Below are 20,110 nucleotides of genomic sequence, written 5' to 3'. Positions count from 1 at the left end.
TTGCCAAGCACCTGAATTTTGATTACATGATCATGAGGATGCTACAAAGGTCATAACTCTGAAAAACGATCATAAATCACTTTTTTCAGTGCAGTTGTAACTTTGAACTGTCACTAAATGAACTGTTGAAAGTCAAGGACTGCCTGTATTGTAAGATATTATATTTTGCATATTTTAAGTACATAAACATTTGTACATATTAAAATAATTCCTGAATATTCATTCAGGTTATATTATTTTTAATTGTAAACATTTTCCCTTTTTTAATGGTTTGAGGCTTTAATAGATCAAAAATTGTTGCCAGTTACTGTGGCAGAAATTAAGATAGTTTACAAAGATTAGGTCAAATTCACTGCTACCTATATAAGTGATATTGTTGTTAAGTATAGCTTTTCTTGAGCAATATGGAACAGTAAAGACTTTATGAGGAAACTTCACTACAAGGAAGTGAGAATGTTACATCTGATTTTGAACATGGCGGATCAGTTGGTATTTGTTGGGTTTTGTTTTTTTTAATTGTCAATGTTAATGTTTAGGCCACTTATATATATTGACAGTTTATTGATAGTTATTAACAATCAGGAATTCCACATTAATGAATACATGGAATTAATTCCCAAAGGTATAAACATGTTGGTGAAAGATAGAATTAATGCTTAGCTTCTCTTTCACCATTTTTATTGGCTTTCATAATAACCATGGAATTAATGGACTTGACTCTCTCTGGCCAATTTTCAAGTTAAACAAATGGTGGAAGAAGCAGGCAACTGCTCTGTCCCATATTTGCGAGTATGGTTCTAGCCTGAAAAATGTTTTAGCGGTGACTTTATGAGAAAAAAACTGGGATTCAATTTTTCATAGTCCTGCAATTTTTAATCGTAAAGATCATCACATAAAACGTTCTTGAAATTGCTCGTGATGTTTCTTTTTTAATATAAATCAAAATTATTTTCATATTGGGGAGTAGTTATGACATTTGTCACCTCAAGATGTCCCCATAATTCTAAAAGATGGACTGCACTGAATATTTTGCAGAAAAACGATAAATGTCTTCTGGCTACTTTTTCTTAGCATAATATTTTATTGCTATTTAAGTTTAATTGTAAATACAGGGTGATGTGATTGCCTGTGTTTATAGTATTAGATGCTTTGGATGCAACTCATGAAGCGTCGTGGTGATGAATATTTCATTCATTTCAATGTCTTGGAAGCAGTGGAGTGGTTTATTTTTTATATATTGTTCAACAGTTCTTGTTGTATATGTTTCATATTTTCCTTTTACTTTAAGGTATATTGAAATTATGTGAGGACACCTTGTTGAATGTAGATGTAATTTTCAGTTTTAAAGCATGTAATTAGCTGTGTCAAAACAATGCATTCATTATTGTTGTTCTTAGTTATTTGCAAAGTTCTAATGATTAGGGATAGGGTGAGCTGGACCTTGGGCTGGATTTCCATCTATTTATTAATTCCTTTTTGTCCTGGGAGTAGATGTTCATTTTCCTTTTTGTGTCTACTTACACTGACTGAAAAGAGAAACTTGTAATATTGCAGTTTTTCTTGGAAAAGTTTTTCTGTTTGCATGGTTCCAATGATTGGCATAGGGTGAGATTTTTGACCATCCACAGGTAGTCCTCAACTTACAACCACAATTGAGCTCAAAGTTTCTGTAGTTAAGTGAGAAGTTCATGAAGTGAGTTTTGCCCCCATTTTATACTCTCCATAGTTGCTAAGTGAATCACTGTCGTTGATAAATTAGTAACCCGATTGTTAAGTGAATCTGGCTTCCCCATTGACTTGGTTTGTCAAAAGGTTGCAAAAGGTGACCTTGGGGCAGAGCAATGGTCGTAAGTATGAACCAATTGCCATGCGTCTAAATTCTGATCACATGATCATGGGGGATGCTACAAAGGTCATAACTGAAAAATAGTCATAAGTCACATTTTTTCAGTATTATTGTAACTTTGAACAGTCACTAAATGAGCTGTTGTGACTTAAGGACCACCTGTATTCTGTAATTCCTTTTTGTCCTGGGAGTAGATATTCACTTTCCTTTTTGTGTTCTGCTTTCACTGACTGAAAAGATACACTTGTGGCGCTGCACTTTTCCTTAGAAGTTCTTTTACATTTTTCTCTTTAATATCTTAGTTGTATTTAAGGTAGATTTAAGGACAGACAGTTATAAGACAAAGAAATAAATAAATGAAAAGGAAATCTAAATGCAAAGAAAGTCAGTAATCTGGCTATTTATCTGCATCTTTCTATTTTGGCTCAGTTTTTTAACAATACTACAAAGCCTAATCAAATTATTGTTCTTACAAACAAGATATAAATAACAAGAAAAAAAAGCAAGGAAACAATTGGTCCATTAAAGAGAGAAGACGGCAAGGAAGTAACAGGCAACAGAGAAAGCCAGAAACTCATTCTTTGCATTGGTCTTCATGCAAAAAGAAACTATAGCTCAACCCACCAAAAACAAAACTGTAAAAGACAGACCAGAAATAAAAGTTAAAATAAGCAACAAAAAAAAAAAAAATAGTAAGAGAACACCTATCTGATCTTGATGAGCACAAATCACTGGGGCCTGATGGATTACATCCCAGAGTTTTAAAGGAGCTGGCAGAGGTCATCTCAGAACCACTGCACCATATCTTTCAAAAATCCTGCAGCACCGGGGAACTACCAGAGGACTGGAAAAGAGCTGATGTGGTTCCCATCTTCAAAAAATGAAGAAAAAAAACAGACCCTGGAAACTATAGACCAATCAGCCTAATATCAATACCCGGGAAGATACTGGAAAAGATAATAAAAAACATCTGCCAACATCTAGAAACAAGTAAAGTAATAACTAGCAGTCAGCACGGGTTTGTTAAGAACAGATCATTCCAAACCAACCCTATTTCATCCTTCAACATAGTGACTAAATTAGTAGACCAGCAAAATACTGTAGACATAATTAGATTTCAGCAAGGCATTTGGCAAAGTAGACCACAATCTACTTCTTAGTAAGCTAGAAAAAAGTGGAATAGATAGCACCACCGCTAGATGGACTTGCAACTGGCTGACAAACCATACTCAACGAGTAGTCCTTAATGGGTCTAAGTCTACATGGAGGGAAGTAAGCAGTAGGGGGCCACAAGATTCCATCTTAGGCCCAGTACTCTTCAATGTCTTCATTAACGACTTAGATGAGGGAATAGAAGGGGAACTTACCAAATTTGCAGATGATACTAAGCTGGCAGGAATAGCTAACACCCAAGAAGATAGGCTCAAGATTCAGATGGATCTTGACAGACTAGAACACTGAGCCGTATCTAACCAAATGAAATTCAGTGTAGAGAAAAGTAAAGTCTTATACTTAGGCAAGAAAAACCAAAAGTACACGTATAGACTGGGCGAAACTAGGCTCAATAGCAGTAACTGTGAGAGGGATCTTGGAGTCTTAGTGGACAACCAGCTAAATATGAGCCAGCAATGTGCAGCAGCCGCCAAAAAAGCTAATGCAATCCTAAGTTGTATTAACAGAGGGATACAATCGAGATCAAGTTAGGTACTAATACCACTCTATAAAGCCCCCTAGTAAGACCACACCTAGAGTATTGCATCCAGTTTTGGTCACCACAGTATAAAAAAAGATGTTGAAACTAGAAAAAGTACAGAGAAGAGCAACCAGGATGATTAGGGGACTGGAGACTAAGGCATACGAAGAATGGTTGCAGGAACTGGGCTTAGCTAGTTTAGTGAAGAGAAGGACCAGGGGAGACATGATAGCGGTTTTCCAATATTTGAGGGGCTGCCACAGGGAGGAAGGGGGTCAAGCTATTTTCTAAAGCACCTGTAGGCCAGACAAAGAATAATGGATGAAAACTGAACAAGGAGAGATTTAATCTGGAAATAAAGAGAAACTTTCTGACAATGAGAACAATCAACCATTGGAACAGCTTGACCTTAGAAGTTGTGGGAGCACCATCACTTGAGACCTTCAAGAAGAGATTGAAGACAAATGGACTGCCATTTGTCAGAAATGGTGTACGGTCTCCTGCTTGGATGGGGGGTTGGACTAGATGATCTATAAGGTCCTTTCAGACTCTAATTATCTGTTATCAAGATTGATCAACTCCTTTTCTTCAGTATAAACTTGCCTACCAGCAGCTGTCCATTCCAACCTTAAGACCTCGCATTCATCCAGCAGTGGAAAGGCAGCATCATAAGATCATTCATTGAACAGTACTTATTGGACTTCCTTTCACAAGAAAGAAAACAAATTTCGTTTTTGACCCTTAACTACAAAGAGAGAGAATTACCCATTATATAGAATTATACAGAATACATTTTACAGAATGCTGGACATTAAAGTCATGTATTCAAACCATAACTATTTTGAGACTGAAAGGTTAACATTCAAAATGTTTTGCACAACACTACCCTCTAAAGTTTTTCCTTTCAAATATAGAAGAATGGAGTAATTTTTCACATGATTAACCAGGGTTCCAGCAATTTTTGAGAAGCATTTGCTACACAAAGAAATCTCAGTTACCCTATAGCCTCTCAATTAAGGCATTTAGAGCAATCTACACCAAAGAAAATTCTGCCCAAAGATAGCAGCAATATGCTTGCTTAGACTAGAGTTGACAGTGAGGAGAACACGAGTTGCCCATTCAGAACATGTGACCTGTAATTCAGGAATTACAGTGAATTATTTTTTTAAAGAAGGCATTTTGTACCATTTGTCTTGTAATGGAATACTTGAGGATGTAAAAGAATATATAAACGACTGCAAAATTGGTTAGATTGTATTTGGTTTTCCATTAAGATTATTATTACCAGATGTACTAGTCAGGATGAATCAGTCAAAGGTTGTTGTTCAGTCATGATCCAACTTTAGTACTTTTTTTTTTTGGAAGAATTTAAAATCGGCCAGCAACCAAGAAAACATGTTTACAAATGATTACCAATACATCATGTTGGCAATCAGAGTGAGAGAATGTCAGTGAAATGCTAGGTTTCCTATTTAATTGGTCATTATTGTCTCTTGGGGACAATTTAGTTGTTTTCTCATACTAACAGGAAATATATATATAGATACTCCTCAACTTAAAACCGATTGCTTAATTATTTTAATGGTTCAAAATCACAACTGACTTCCACAGAACTACTTATGACCCGTTTTTGGAATTACAATGGCCCACACTCCCATTGTGTAATTGCACTTTGGGCACTTGGCAACCAACTCACCTTTACAGGTGTTTGCAGCCTCCCGTGGTTATGGGATCACCCATCTTGGTTGTACATGGACTTCTCAGTAAAGTTTGAAATGTCATTCTGAACTGCTTGAAGGGGTTCATTATTGGCAATGCTGTACTGTGTCAAAAGTGCTTCTGCCTTCTCCACCATTGCTCATTGGGTTGCCCTGCACAGCAGTGGTGGTGCTGGGGTTGAAACAGATTCTTGGGACCTTCTGTTTCGTCATCCAGCCCCCCCCCTGCCCCCCACCCCCACTTCAGTCCCAGCAGAGCCAGTGCTGTCACCACCACTGAGGAGTGCTTTCTCAGACTAGGTGCTGTGGCCAGCTGCCACACTGCAAAGTCCAGGGCCCCATCTTATAATTTCAGTTACATATTTTTTCTTTTTGAAGGTACAGCCTGGAAATGGAAACAAAGCTGCTCTTGATGACATGAAATCTCTCTCTGGAGGTGAACGTTCCTTCTCCACTTGCTGCTTCATCCTCTCTTTGTGGTCTATTGCTGAATCTCCTTTCAGATGCTTGGATGAATTTGATGTATTTATGGTATGGTTGGCTGAATTTATGTACTGTAAAATATTAGGTCATGGATGGGCTAATTTAGTGGGTAGCTTGGAATTTCTTTTTCTTGGTTTATTTGTTATGTGTTTTTGTGGATGTTTTTATTGTTTTAATGTTTTTTAAATGTGTTTTATAATTTTATAATTGTAAGCTTTCCGAGACAGTTGGTTGAATTGGGCAGCTGTAGAAATTGAATGAATGAATAAGTAAATAAATTTATGGTACTTTTGTGCCATTAGTTTTTAGCCATTGTGCTCAGACGAATCAGATTACCTAACCCTGAATTAAACAAAGTTGATGTAAAATAGCTGTTATAAAAGAAAGAAAAAGTGGCATTGGAATTGGTCTTTAAGACAATAATATACATTGAATTGTTTTGAAAATTTAAATGTTTTTTTAATAACATTTAGCACAACTTCAATATCTTTTAGGACATGGTTAACAGGAGAATTGCAATGGACATGATGCTTAAGATGGCAGACTCCCAACGTTATCGGCAGTTTATTTTGCTCACTCCTCAGAACATGAGGTATCTATTATACATTTCCTGGTCTCTATCCTTAAAGGCATTTTCATAGTTTCAAAAAATATTTCATTTATCATGTATCATTATCATTTATCTATACTCTCAAATTTTAATACTTTTATGTGATTTTTATAAGATCTGAGGACCAGCCTGACTACAGGATTGGACCCTAACTTCAATAGCCGTTATTTCAGGAGATAACTTCTTTCTATTGCTATTTTTAAATAGAATACTTCTTTTGTTGTTATTTAAGTGATTTGTAATAAGTTATGCATTTGTGAATTATTGATTTTTAGATGATGTTAATTTGTTTCCTCCCTGTGGGTTCATGTCCTTTGTAGACAAACTTTTTCAATCCTCCTATATTCATTCAGAATTTGGATTCTAACAATAAGATTGGGTTCATTCTCCCCAAAAATGAGTGAGGAGATCACTCATTAGGGGCAGGAGTGTCAAACTCAAGGCCCATGGGCTGAATCTGGGTGCTTAAATCCGGCCTGCGAGGCCAGCCTGGAAATAGCAAAGGACTGGTCCGTTGTGCCTCTGGCAGCCAAAATGCGGCATGGAGGAGTTATATGTGGCCCCCCCCCCCAGTGCCCTGTTTTATGGCCTGGACAGCCTCCTGCAGCACTATGCAAGCCAAAATGGAGAGCGGGGGGGGCTCACGTGGTCCTTCCACCCCATTATGGCCAGCAGGGTGCTGCAGGAGGCTTCCGTCCTGTCACCCCACCAGCCGGCCCACAGAGGAGAACTCCAGTTTGACACTCCTGACTTTCAACAAACTTCCCATGCAGTCTTGAGATAGGAGCCCTCAGCAAGCTTGAGCCTGTTAGCACCTGGAGGAAAAGCTTGAGCAGTTGACTCTTAAGTTTAGTTCTCACGTGGCATTTTGCAGAAGTGCTGTTGCCATTGTTATACCTGTGGGTAAAATGTTCAGTCAAAAGCTATTGCTATCAGATTGGTGACTAGTTTATAAAGTAAAAAAATAAAAATGAGCAATGGGAATATGAATATCCTAGTATTCAGAGTAGCTTTGTGCAATATTGAATCCCATGGAATTTAATGTGTAATGAACAGGTTTTGCAGATTACCTTCTTGCTCAGAGTCTGTAAGATTTACAAATGTAACTACAACAACCTTGATAGATGCCACATTTCATTAGTTCTTCAGTTCACTTTTATAGTAAAGAAGGGTTTGTCAATTTTGGAAGCAAATAGAGAACCAGCTAACCCTCTTTAATGGCAAGGTGAAAGCTGCTACGTTGCAGTTGCCATCCATTCATTCTAGTCCAGGGCTTGTCAAACTCACGACCCGCAGGCTGGATGGGTCATATGCTGGCCACACCCACACCCAGTTTAGCGAATGTGGAAAAAGTCATGCTAAGTTACGTGACGACGCTGTGACGATGCGAGTTTGCCACCCCGTTCTAGTCCTTTCTTCTGGAGTCTGAGAACAACCCCCCCACTTCTCAGCTTCCACCTAAGGGCCTTTCAGGTACTTGAAGGCACCTAGTGTAGTGAAGTTTTAGCAGCTTTAGAGTTTTGCTTCAGATTGTGAAATTAAATTAATTAGCCTAAAGATTATTCCAGTCTGAACAGTATTTAAATTGCTTAAATGGTTTTTGAGACATCATATTTATACAGATTAAAGGTGAGTTGCTATTAATCAGGTGGGGTCCAAGTATGAAAGCATTGCATGAAATAATCATTATTAATGGTTGTTGTCATTGTTTTTTGCCTTTTGTATCTAGTTCTTTGCCTACAAGTAGTCTTATCCGAATCCTTCGAATGGAAGACCCTGAGAGGGGACAAAAGACGCTGAATTTCAGTCATACAAACGAAGAAGATGAAGATGGAGAATGAGAACATCTAATCTGTTGTCACTAACTTATTTTGTAATATTGAAGACACACAAGCTATGTTCACTGCTGGTAAAATCAGTGAAAGAGAGCCTTTTTCTTTTTTGAAATTTACTCGTGGCCTTCATACTTAAGTGTCTCTATAGCAGGCCTTTAATGGCATCCAAAACATTTGAATTTTATGCTCAGATTTTGTAAGCCTTTTGGTGCTAGAATTATAGCAGTCACTATGTTCTTTCTTCTACTCTGTTCCTATGAATTACATTTACTGTATATTTCCTGTCAGAGTTTGCTATTAATAATATATTTGCTGAATGTAGGAAATGTTTCTTATTTTTATTGTTCCCAAAAGAGAGGTAAATATAAATGACAGAAGATGAATAACTTTTTTATGGTATGCTTACCTGATTTTACAATATTTTTAAATGTTATAATAGCAGGTGAAAAACTAAACCCTTTATCAGAAGTCCCCTAACAACATTTCTGTCTAAATTTGTATTGTTTCCTTCATCATTACAATATACATTATTAAACCATTTTATTGTTTGTTACTGTCTTTCAAATGCTTCTGTTATCCATTTAGTTCCTGTGGCAAATAAAACTTCAGTTGATGGTCGGATTTGCACATTGTGCTAAATTACTGCTTTTGAACAAACTATATTAGTATATAGGAAATGCTAAGCCAGGACTAGGCCCAATGTTAGCCTACCAGCACTGATGAAGTATAAATCCCGGCATTCCTCCTCACTGGCCATGCTGATATTAGCTGTGGGCAGGTGTACTTCTGTATCACCTGGAGGAACCAAAGCTGCTCATTCCTACAAAGGATAAACCAGTTTAAAGGCATCCTTGGTGGTGGTGGGGTATTATTTGAAATCTTTGGATATAATATAAACTAACTTAAAATGTGTAATTTTTATAAGCCAAAAAAGGAAAAACAATAACACACTTTCAAATCTAGCATCATACGGAAGTGATTGCACGGGTGTTACATTAATATGGGAACTACCTGGAATTATGACGATGGAAGGGGTTTGGTTGTTTACAGAGTATGGGTAGCCCTTGGCTCCAAAAGTTCTTTTTAAAAAAAAGCAACGACAGTGTTTTCCTTGAGGAAGAAGAACAAAACGTTTAGTTTCTCATTCAAGAAAATGAGGGATTTTCGTAATGGCCTTTGACGTGAGTGGCACGTGATTTGATCATTCCTTTGTTTTCAAATATTTAATAAGTTGATTTGCAATTCTGTCTTCAACTTCATGTACGTGAGAGAGTTTGGAATTCCAGCAGAGATGTCAGCAAGTGTAACAAAAACATGCTAAACACATTAACTGTAGATGAGCCTTTCACCTTAAAAACTGCTTTCCAGCTGTGTCAGAAGACAGGTGCCATCACGCTCACTTTAAAGCAGGGGCCTCCAACCTTAACAACTTTAAGAATTGTAGACTTCAACTCCAAGAATTCTGGGATTTGAAGTCCACAAGTTGCCACGGTTGGAGGTCCTTGCTTTAGAGATCATGCAGGACAGTGGTTTGTCTAAGGATGCCCTTTTCTACATGTATATACAATGCTGACAAGAACTGATCACAATATAAGAGACTTTAGTTGACACTGGAAGAATCACTTAAGGGCAGTTAAGAGTTGACTTTCTAGCCCTAGAAATTGTTTAAAATTCAACTAGCTTCTCTTCAACTTTGCAATGAGTTTTCTGGATTTTTTTCAAAATTTTACCTTGTGATCAATTTTTATTTTTTTTTCCCTCAGAAAAAGTCTGCTTTTTATTATTTGTGTATTCATTTCCCCAGTAAATCAACACGCACTCTGCTACCAAAGACAGGATTTTCTTAACTGTTTTGCCAAGAAAGACACCAAACACAAAGAAGGGTACACTGAGAAGAGTGGAATGGGACAACTTTCTGCAGCCAACTTACCATGGCCAACTCACTATGGCCAACTTGTTGCGGGACAACTTGCCATAGGGAAATTTAACAATTCAATTTAATTATTTAAAATAATAAAAGTGATTTTAATTTTTGTCACATTTCTTTCTGTCCTTCCTTTTGCATCCTTTCTTTACTGATTCTATTCCACCATTTCTTTGATATTAGTGTAACTCTTGTCCTGCAGTGAGTTGTCCCACGTTGAGTTGGCCATGGCGAGTTGTCCGTGGCAAGTTGACCCGAGTACAAGTTGTCCTGGATTTACAATCAGTCAAGCAACTGTTTGAAATGATGTGTGCTGAATGAAGGGGTTTATGATTCCTGCCCGAATTTATGGTCACAAAAAACAAAATTCAGGTGCTGAACAATATGCCCATCCTTACGACTGACCTCGGACACTGCAATGCCCCCCCCACCTATCTTCTCCCATCCCACTCCGTGGGTTTCTGCAGGTCTTGGCGGGGTCAGGTGATTGCCATTTGCGACCTTTGCCAGGTGGCTTCCAACAAGGAAAGACAATGGGAGAAGCCAGATTTGCTTAATGGCTGTGTGATTCACTTAATGATTATCTTAACGGACGGCAAAAAAGGTTGTAAAATCAGATCTGACTCACTTAGCAATTGTTTGCTTAGCAACAGGAACGTCAATCCCAATTGCAGTCGTAAATCAAGGATTACCTGTATACTGAAGGTTCTCTTAGGCACTCCTGCTTGATTCTGACTTCTGATTCTAGCTGAATTTTACATATTTCTGTAATATTGAAAGCCATATTTTTTTTAGCTTTAGTGAGCTCTCTTCGGTTCTCTGGATTTGCATGGATAATCTTGAGATAAAGCAGCCAAATTTGTCTCCTCTCTTCTTCCATTATGTGCTCTGAATACATTGTAAAAGTGGACAGTGATAATTCAATCAAGTCAGCAATACATTGAAAATTAAATCATCTCTCTTCCTTCTGGTGATGTAACCATAACTCTGAATAGCCGCCTCTGCCCCCTGGGAAGAAGGGTGGGAAGTTAAATAGTATCCCTCAGTCCCTCCAGTAAATTATCCTGAAGCCATGTATTATTTGTAGATTTTTTTTATTCTAGGGACAGAGAGGGAGTGGGGAGGTTCATCAGTGAGCCATTAAGTTCACTTTTATAAATTATCATGCAATGTTTTTATAACGAGAGTGTGTAGCATTTAAATAGTCATATTTTATTTTACTAGTTTTGGAATATAGCGGAAGTACTGAATTTTGTCCAGGAGTTTTAGGCTGGATGAGAGAATCCATATTCTAAAAATGAATGCAGACAAGAGAGAAATACAGTTAAGAAATCTAATAATACTGGATTAGATTTCTGCCTTTTCTGTAGGGACTTACAGGTGATCTAAAACACAAGATTTGCAATCAGGGAATAAGTTTCAATCCAAATTTGTGGTTTCACAAGAACTGCTTCTGAAGAATTCCATCTGACCAGTGGTGCGATTAAACCGGTGTAACAACTGGTTTGGTGAGCGCACGCTTTGCTCGCGTGCCCAGCATTTAAACAATATTTAGCTATAATACTTACCTTCTGCTGCAGCCCCTGTGAGTAAAACAGCTGATGCGCGGGAAACTGCTCTGCTGCGTGAATCAGCTGTGCTCAGAAACAAGGAAATAAAGCACAGGAAAAGGGCAGGGGTGGGTGGGCGGGGCCAAATGATCACTGGAACTACCAGTTCTCCCGAACCGGTAGAATCCCACCCTTGCATCTGATTTCACTCTTTCCTAGAGAATCAAGACTTTATCTCATCAGTTACCACCTCCAATGTTTGTGTTAAATTTATATTTACCAACAAAGAAATAAAGGGAGACTAGTATAGACCTATTCCAAGCTATTTAGCTCTCATCAGCTAGCCATACTGGGATTTGAACCCCGGCTACTTATATATTATATCTATATATTAGATGATGTACTAATCTGTAAGCCACGGACTTTCCAAGTTTGTTGGCTATGCCAGGGGAGAGATTAACTGTTTTTTTGTCAGGGTAACCTAGTCTACCCAAATATGGGACAGAACATACTGCCTCCGCTTTCACCCTTCAGCCCCAAATTAGATTACCACCTCCAAATTAGATTATCATCACATATACGGTACTATGGGAAGTATGTTTCAGATGCTCAGGTCATTTAAACTGGTCTAGCTCTTGGCTGTATGAGTTCAAATGAGAGCTATCTATCAAGGTCCATACTTCATCACAGGCCCCCTCCAATATCACCTGGAGGTGTCAGGACATGAATCCTATCCTTCCGCACCCTCCCCCTTGGTCTTTGAACCAAGCGCTTTGGACTTCATAGGACCACTTTAATATGTCTATGCCTGCTTGACCTTCCTTCCTTTGGCCTGATATTTAGGACAATCAATTTACCTGCATTGTAACATGGGAGGAGTTTCCAGGAGATGCCTTTCAACTAGATGTTCTTAGCCTATACTCCCACACCTTTGTGGCAACAGCTCATACTTTAAAGCTAGGTGGATACTAAAACTACAGTAGTGAGCACTACTCACCTTTTCTTATTAAGACAACGGTGACAAGAGAAAATTCATTAAGAGCCTTATTTAGAAAACTAGCTTTGCATTCTTTGCCAAGGTTTTTCTTTGCTCTGTCTCCAAGATTTTGCTAAGGCATATTTTGGAAAAACAAACTGGGAATCCGGCTGTGAGCTCTTACAATATATTTTTTTTCTCAGAAAAGAACACCTTTCGAACAATAGTAATCACAGGGTCAACAGTTCAGCTGAACTGGTGTGTTTTGATTTTTTTTTGTTGAGATGTAATGTTTTTTTTATACTCCCTCTGATTTTGGAAATATGACTCATCTGATTTTATGAGGGATGTAAAAAAAAACACCAATTTGTTGCCGTAGTCCTTCTTCTGGGATCAAATACCTTTCACACATGGTTTCAATTGCCCTCTTTAGAAAAAAATTCTAGAAATGAAAACCAGAACTGTACAACCTTTTGCTGGAGCTCGAGGATTTTGATGTTCCTGGAATGTACGATACAAGAACGAGACCCAGAGAAATCGACTAACTTTCATGATAGTTTCTAGGAATTATGAAAGGCTGACGTTAGCCCTTTGCAGTAGACCAGACTAGAAAACCAAAGTTATGAATGCTAAAACTACTTTTATTATATGGTTACAGTAACAGAATCTTGTATGTTCGAATACGCTTTCCCCCTCCCTCTCGTTTTCTTGGTGATAACTAGGGAAGGTCAAGCCTGAGACATTTTCTCAAATTACATTTCTGTTTTGGACACGAATTTCTTTTATCTGACTATTGCCTTGGTTGCAACTCTTCCTTCTATTTCTCAGAGTTATTCCTCCTGTCCATTACACCTGCAATTGAAAATGGTTGGAGATGAGTTCTGTAAACGTCTGGGTGAAGTCCCCATACATACATTGAAGCTCCATTGAGAAATATTTGGCTATCAAATAACATTCATCACCTATTTAATTCCAGTGCTAGCAGCAAGGTACCTGTGTAAAAGGAAACACATGAGAAGTCAAATGTTATAAATTTATTTGGGGACATTGATCTCAACCTTTTTGGAAGCTTAAGAAGATTTCAAGCAGAAATTAATACACTCCCAGCAAAACAGTTTAAACTTCCAATAAAACAACGTTGAAAATATGTTTGTTCTCTATTTCTCTATTCGTTTGTTCATTTAGCTTTCAGCTATGGGAACACCTTAGTGGGGTTAGCTTTTTAAAAAAGATTTATCTTATGTTTTACTCCTCTGACATGAGCCTTTTTCTTTTTCCAAATGAAGGATGCAAATGAGGTAAGAATTAAGGCAAACCTAAAAAGTCATGCAAATGAAATACATTTATCTCCACTGACAATACAAGCACATGGCTGGATCAGACTCCTAAAGCCGCCTTCAGTCTGTCCACTACGACTATACAGCAGAATGGTGACATACTTGCTAATGAACAGTTACACTAACATGGGGAGTTCAGTGTCACTAACATTATCCAGTTTAAGAAGACATATAGCTAGCATCGGTAAAACTTGAACAATAAATAGTATAGTTCACTGCAGCACAGTATCGCTGCATAGGCATCAGAGGAAAAAGGACTTATGAAATGACATTGCACACATCACAATGTGGCATAATTTTGTTTTATAATAGATATTTTTAAAATTCTTTAGCAATTGACATTCTCATGCACACAAGTGTTTCAAACACAAGAAGCAAGTCCATTGATAGTCCAAGCAATTTTTGTTTGGTGTGTGTGTGTGTGTGTGTGTGTGTTTGTCTGTGTGTGTGTATGTGTGTGTATTGTATAGATAGCTGCAAACTGAATGGAACATTTAAACTTCTGTGCAGTCCATGAAAGCATTTTATACAAGCTCATTTCTGAATGTCACATTGCAGAAGTAATACGATGGAAGGGTCACTCTTTGCGGCTTCTTTGAATTCATCCAATGTGATCTGGTCATCTTTGTTCTTATCCATTTTGCTGAAAATCTTGTCTACTCGTTGCTCTGGTGTGAGACCATCTTCATTCATTTTCATCATTATTACAGTGCCCACCATTTTATAAATGGCCTTGAGAGAGGAGAGAGAGAGAGAAAGAAAGAAAAGATGAATTTCATGAGATCCGGCAAAATTACTCGATCCGTTGAAACAACTACAGAGCGATGCTGTAGTTCTCTACAAGAGATCAAGTCAGCTGAGTTCAGTAGGGCTTATTCCCTGGGTAGCGAATATTGGATTGCACTTTAAGCATCAACGCTGTCATCTGGCCTGATTTAAGCACGACAGTTAAATGTAGATCAAACAGAATGTTGAACATATGCTATCAGTGACAGTACAATACACCACAAAAGTCGAAGTTACACCAAGAGATTATACTTTCTGAATATTTTTTTTTTGAAAATCTGTTGCATTGCTTCCTTAAATTAGGAGAATTTTATGTCAACATTTTATAAAAAGAATGGGTCTGTATATTTGGGACTATTCACCTATATGTCTATGGAGATTCTCAGTCATCCAGGTCACAATTGTCCCAAAGGTGTTTTTCCAAGAGGCAACTGGACTTTTTCTGTTTTTTTCTTTGAAGATGTTGAAGCGTCTTCAAAGAAAAACCAGAAAGTCCAGTTGCCTCTTCGAAAAAGCACCTTTGGGATATTCACCTACATATTTACTTCTTTTTATACCAGACAGCCTTGTGGAGCTGAATCTTGTCAAAAAGAAGCAAGCCATCCATAATAGGAATAGAAGACAAATTCTGTCACCACATCAACAGTGTCACAGTTAGAGTGAATGACGTTCTTTCACCTCTCTAGGAGAAAATTAAATGATTCACTCAAGGACACTGTTGTATTGAGGTTTAAGATTTAGACCTGGGGTAAGGAAACGAGCCCTCCTTCTACTCATTCATGTGTAAAGATCTAATATTGCTACTGCTGCCTACTTAGACAAAGACTTTGTGTTCCCCTTTTCAGCTGGCATGCCAGTTCAGTGACAGTAACTAGGACCAACTATTCCTTTACTAAGCAATGCAGTCATAAAATGCAATATCACATGACCATACCACTCAGCAGTGACAAGCCCAGACTCCTTGGTGCTAGTGTTAAGCAAGGATCGTGAATCGTTAAGCCCCAGGTGGATCACAAGCAGGTTGGCAGGTAGATAAGTAGCCAATGCCGGGGTGGGGGGGGAAGAGGAGGGAATGCAAGGGTAGCTGCTGTGGTGTAATGCTAACATGGCCAGAGGTGGCTTCCCCACTGACTTTACTTGTCGAAAACTGGCAAAGAAGGTTGCAAATGGCGATCAGATGACCATGTGATACTGCAACCACCGTAAGCGCGAGACAATTGTCAGGTGCCCAGCTACACAATCATGTGACTTTGGGATGCTGGATTGGAACTTCGAGGACCAGTCCTGAGTACTGCTCACCAATCTCCGTTGTAACGTGGAATGATCTCTGAACAAATTATCATCAAAAGGACCACCTATAATGATGTCTGCAGGCATCATTTGCATTGCGTTGCCATTTGGTGTGAGGCTGTGCAGTTTTTGCATTATGCATTATTATCTGTGAAGGGGGTCTGGAACTAAATCTTAAATTTACCTTTTCTGCCGTAGTTTTCAGGACAAACGTTATCTCATGTAATCATTTGTCCACAAAACTTTCCTTACTGTGCCCAAATGTTGGGCAACTACAATATTAGTAGCCACAGCCAGCATGGTCCATAGTGAAGAATACCAAGAGATGCAATTCCACAGAATCCAGAGATGTACCCTATAGCACAGATTTAACTGTCAGCCATCTGACATTTAAACCTCCTGCTTACATAGCCCCAGGCTTTTATTGAGCTAACCATTTTTTTAAACCACTGGCCTATTTCTGCCATTTTTAACCATAAAACCCGCAAGGAAGAGGTCAAACTTCAACATTTTTTTAAAAAAATCACCCAAGCAGAACATTTTGTTTCTTGCTCACATTAGAAAGCGATGGGAGGAAGCTGGCTTACCTCTATAATTTCCAGCATCTCCACCCTGGTGATTTTCCCATCTCCATCTAAGTCGTACATATTAAAGGCCCAGTTTAATTTCTGTTCAAAGCTGCCCCTCGAAGTGATGGAGAGTGCGCAGATGAACTCTCTGAAGTCAATGGTGCCGTCCCCATTCTTATCAAAGGTTCGGAAAGCATGTTGGGCGAACTTGGAAGCATCTCCATAGGGGAAAAACTACAAAATTAAAACACAGGGAAAAGCATTAGCAGACCTTATAAGCCCCTGCTTTTTGTTTCTACATCCAATTTAAGGATGTATTTTAAGACTGAGGGATAAAAGACTAAGACTAAGTTGGAAATGAAGAAGAATAAAGGAGAATAGAAAATATGATAAGGTAGAGATATACATCAGATGATAATTGTTAATATACCTATGATGAGAATAATGAGATATAATGTGAATAAGGCATTATCACCAAAAGGGTTGTAAATGTTTAGCTGTTTGATGTATTTTAATCCTAAATTTAGAGAAATAATATCAATGTGAAAGTGAATGTTGTAAATGGTGAAAAATGTAGCACAAAAGCGTTTGTGCCCAGACGACACACTGCTTCAGGAAAAAAAATGGAATGTTTGTCATTTTGAAACTGAAAAATAAAAATAAACTTATATATATATATATATATATACTTTAAAAGGCTGAACTCTGAGCACCTTGACCCAACAAAAATATTTGCCTTTCTTAGTATTCTTGTCTTTTGCACGATTTTATGCCATCATTGCCCAAGTGACACTTACAAAATGATATTCAAGTCCCAGACTCTAGCCTTTGGTCCCTTTGAAGATGACATCTAGGCTTGGATTCTTCTTCTTGTGTGCTTGCAGAATTTATAATATTGTAAATCAAACTAGATTAGCTATTTCCAGTTGCTGTCAAGACTGTGCCAGGAAACCCGAGACATATTGGCCTTCGGGGCTTTCCTTTCTTCTTTCGTTTCTTGCTTTAGCTATGAATTCTAATAACCATGAAAATTGTCCATTTATTAAATGAAGACAAAGTGCATCAGCATGACCTTTCGTAGCATTGGATTTCATGGATGCCTTTGTACCATTAACCGGAGAAGGAGCACACGCAGTTACTTTTTTTGTGTGTGTGTAATTTCAGCTTATCCAGGATCGATTTCTCATTCTGCTATATTTTTAATATCAGGAGCAATTGAGGTCTTTGACATTATCTGCTTGAGATTTAAGAATAGAATAGAATTCTTTATTGTCATGGTAAATTACACTAATTAGCATTAAATTTCATTAAAATGAAATTTTGTTGCATTCAGTGCTCAAAAGATTAGCATTGTGCATATAGCCACATGCACACACATGTATGATGCAAAGAAACATCACAGTCTAATTCGAATGTATACATAGACATGGCAACAGTGGTGGGATTCAAATTTTTTTTACTACCGGTTCTGTGGGCATGGCTTGGTGGGTGTGGCAGGGGAAGGAAACTGTAAAATCTCTAGTCAGAGGTGGTATTTGCCGGTTCCTCAAACTACTCAAAATTTCCGCTACCGGTTCTCCAGAATTGGTCAGAACCTGCTGAATACCCACCTCTGCATGGGAAAAAAAGAAGAAGAAGACGAAGAAGTATTCTGTGAGTTTACAAGATGGATGGTAACAAAGCTGTTACAGGCTCTAGCAATCCTCCTATAGATACCTGGAAACTTCCTCCCAGAGGTTGGTTGACATTTATGGAAAGTATTTCTATTAAAATTTAGCCAGAATTTATGTGGCTAAGCAAGATGGTTGTTAGGCAATTTGCACTCCGTTTTATCATCTTTTTTGCCACTTTAAATGAATCACGTGGTTCTTAAATGAATCTAGCTCTCCTCACTGACTTTGCTCGTCAGATGTTGGCTGGGAAGGACACAAGTAGTCATCACCTCACATCACCTCAGAACACTGCAACCATCATAAACACATGCGACAATCGTAAATGTGAGGACCAGCTGTTAAGTCACTTTTTTCAGCCCTGTTGTAACTTTGATCAGTCACTAAATGAATGGTTGTAAGTTGAGGACTACCTGATAAGAGAGCTCTTTTCTCTTGAGCTATCTAGAAGTCTATGGGAAAGGTGTTATTGCCTGTCAGCCACTGCCCCCTCCAGCAGCTGAATCAGAGAAAGAGGAGGAGGCATGGAGTCAGGGTCAACATCAGGACAACCTGGGAACTCTGAAGTGGAAGAGGGAATGGAGATAGAGATAGAGATAGAAGCGGAGCCTGGGCCATCCGTCAGCCCTCACATGGAGAGTCAACAGCCCCCAGGCCTGGAGGTAGCTGATGAGGAAGAGGAGGAACAGCTGGATCCAGTGCCTGACGGGCGGCTGCACAGAAGGCAGAGAAGGGGAGAGCAGCGGAAAGACGTGGGCCGATCCTGGGGCCCACTAGAGCCACCGCTGCTAGTGAGGCCCCACCTTAGCTCTGGGGATAAAAGGCAGGGGGCAGAGATGAATTGGTGTGGCAGACAACTATTCATCTTCTGGACAGACGGATTTGTTAGCCTGCAAGAGAAACTTTTTGCTGGGGCTCCCAGCATTACTAATAAAGGAATCTTTTGAGTTCAAGTCAGAGGGCTTGTTCGTGTTTGGGGAGCTGGGTCAGAACAAAAGGAGGCCCATGAATCCACATATTCATCTTAAAAAGAAATAAACTTTCTTCTACTCAGGGAGTGGATTGAAACAGCACGTCACAAAGAAACAAGGGCAAAGTTGTATTGCCGAGGAGTCAGAATTGCTCATCTGTACTTCTAAGAGAAAAAAATTGTATTTCAGATTCACGTGGAACTTTATTTCCACCAGAAGATACCTTCCTTCTGGCTGATAATGGGAAGCCAACACTCTACCTTCTTGCTGAGATGTGAAAACAGCAGGAGTGGTCCCCAGGTATTTAACCTCTCACTTCTGACTTGGTCTACAAGTTGAAATGGTTCCAGACATGAAAGTTTTCTTCTTGGCTTTTAACAGAAAAACTAAAGCTCTGAAATACAGCGAAACACCATGGAAACAGCTGCATGTAATTCTACATTTTTAGTTTACTTTATTGTCATTGCACCTCGTACAACGAAATCAAACACCACCTTCAGTACACATCATGGCCATGACCATGAAAATAAACACAAACACACATCCTTCACCCGTCACACATTGAACCAGAAACCCCCAACACCACACCAACAATGCACTATACAGCAAATTTGAAAGAGCTACCACCCTGGGATAGAAGCTGTTTTTCAGCCTAGTTGTCCTTGTTTTTATTATTCTGTACCGTCTGCCAGATGGTAATAGTTCAAAAAAAAAGGGTTCCCAGGATAAGATGAATCTTTGAGAATGTTTTGAACTTTCTTAAGGCAGTGAAAGCTATAAAGCTCTTCCAAAGAGGAGAGAGGGCAACCAATGATCTTCTGGGCAATGACATTAACCCTTTGGAGTGCTTTC

The 20,110-nt window shown here is 38.6% G+C and overlaps 2 protein-coding genes across 6 annotated transcripts in view; one reads left to right on the top strand and one right to left on the bottom strand.

The window, feature by feature from the left end:
- Nucleotides 1–8,803, top strand: part of SMC6 (structural maintenance of chromosomes 6) — a 41,317-nt gene extending 32,514 nt beyond the window's left edge. For 3 of the 5 annotated variants that reach the window (XM_026695318.2, XM_026695316.2, XM_087917519.1), the window contains exons 25-27: nucleotides 5,636–5,788; nucleotides 6,235–6,332; nucleotides 8,080–8,803. In XM_026695318.2, the coding sequence (XP_026551103.1) occupies nucleotides 5,636–5,788; nucleotides 6,235–6,332; nucleotides 8,080–8,191 (363 nt within the window). In that variant the 3' untranslated portion in view covers nucleotides 8,192–8,803. The remainder of the gene's footprint in view (nucleotides 1–5,635; nucleotides 5,789–6,234; nucleotides 6,333–8,079) is intronic. The other 2 variants (XM_087917535.1, XM_087917521.1) reach the window with 1 other exon arrangement.
- Nucleotides 8,804–14,392: 5,589 nt separating this feature from the next.
- VSNL1 (visinin like 1) overlaps nucleotides 14,393–20,110 on the bottom strand; it is a 118,878-nt gene continuing 113,160 nt past the window's right edge. The window contains exons 3-4 of the mRNA XM_026726524.2: nucleotides 16,636–16,851; nucleotides 14,393–14,704 (exon numbers count right to left, since the gene is read on the bottom strand). Coding sequence (XP_026582309.1) covers nucleotides 14,507–14,704; nucleotides 16,636–16,851 — 414 coding nt within the window. The 3' untranslated portion in view covers nucleotides 14,393–14,506. The remainder of the gene's footprint in view (nucleotides 14,705–16,635; nucleotides 16,852–20,110) is intronic.

This window comes from Pseudonaja textilis, chromosome 1 (genome assembly GCF_049901715.1).
Source record: "Pseudonaja textilis isolate UNSWEBS1 chromosome 1, rPseTex1.2, whole genome shotgun sequence".
Classification (NCBI taxonomy): domain Eukaryota; kingdom Metazoa; phylum Chordata; class Lepidosauria; order Squamata; family Elapidae; genus Pseudonaja; species Pseudonaja textilis.
Note: the sequence above shows the minus strand (reverse complement) of the source record. Positions and strands in the feature narration are given on the sequence as shown.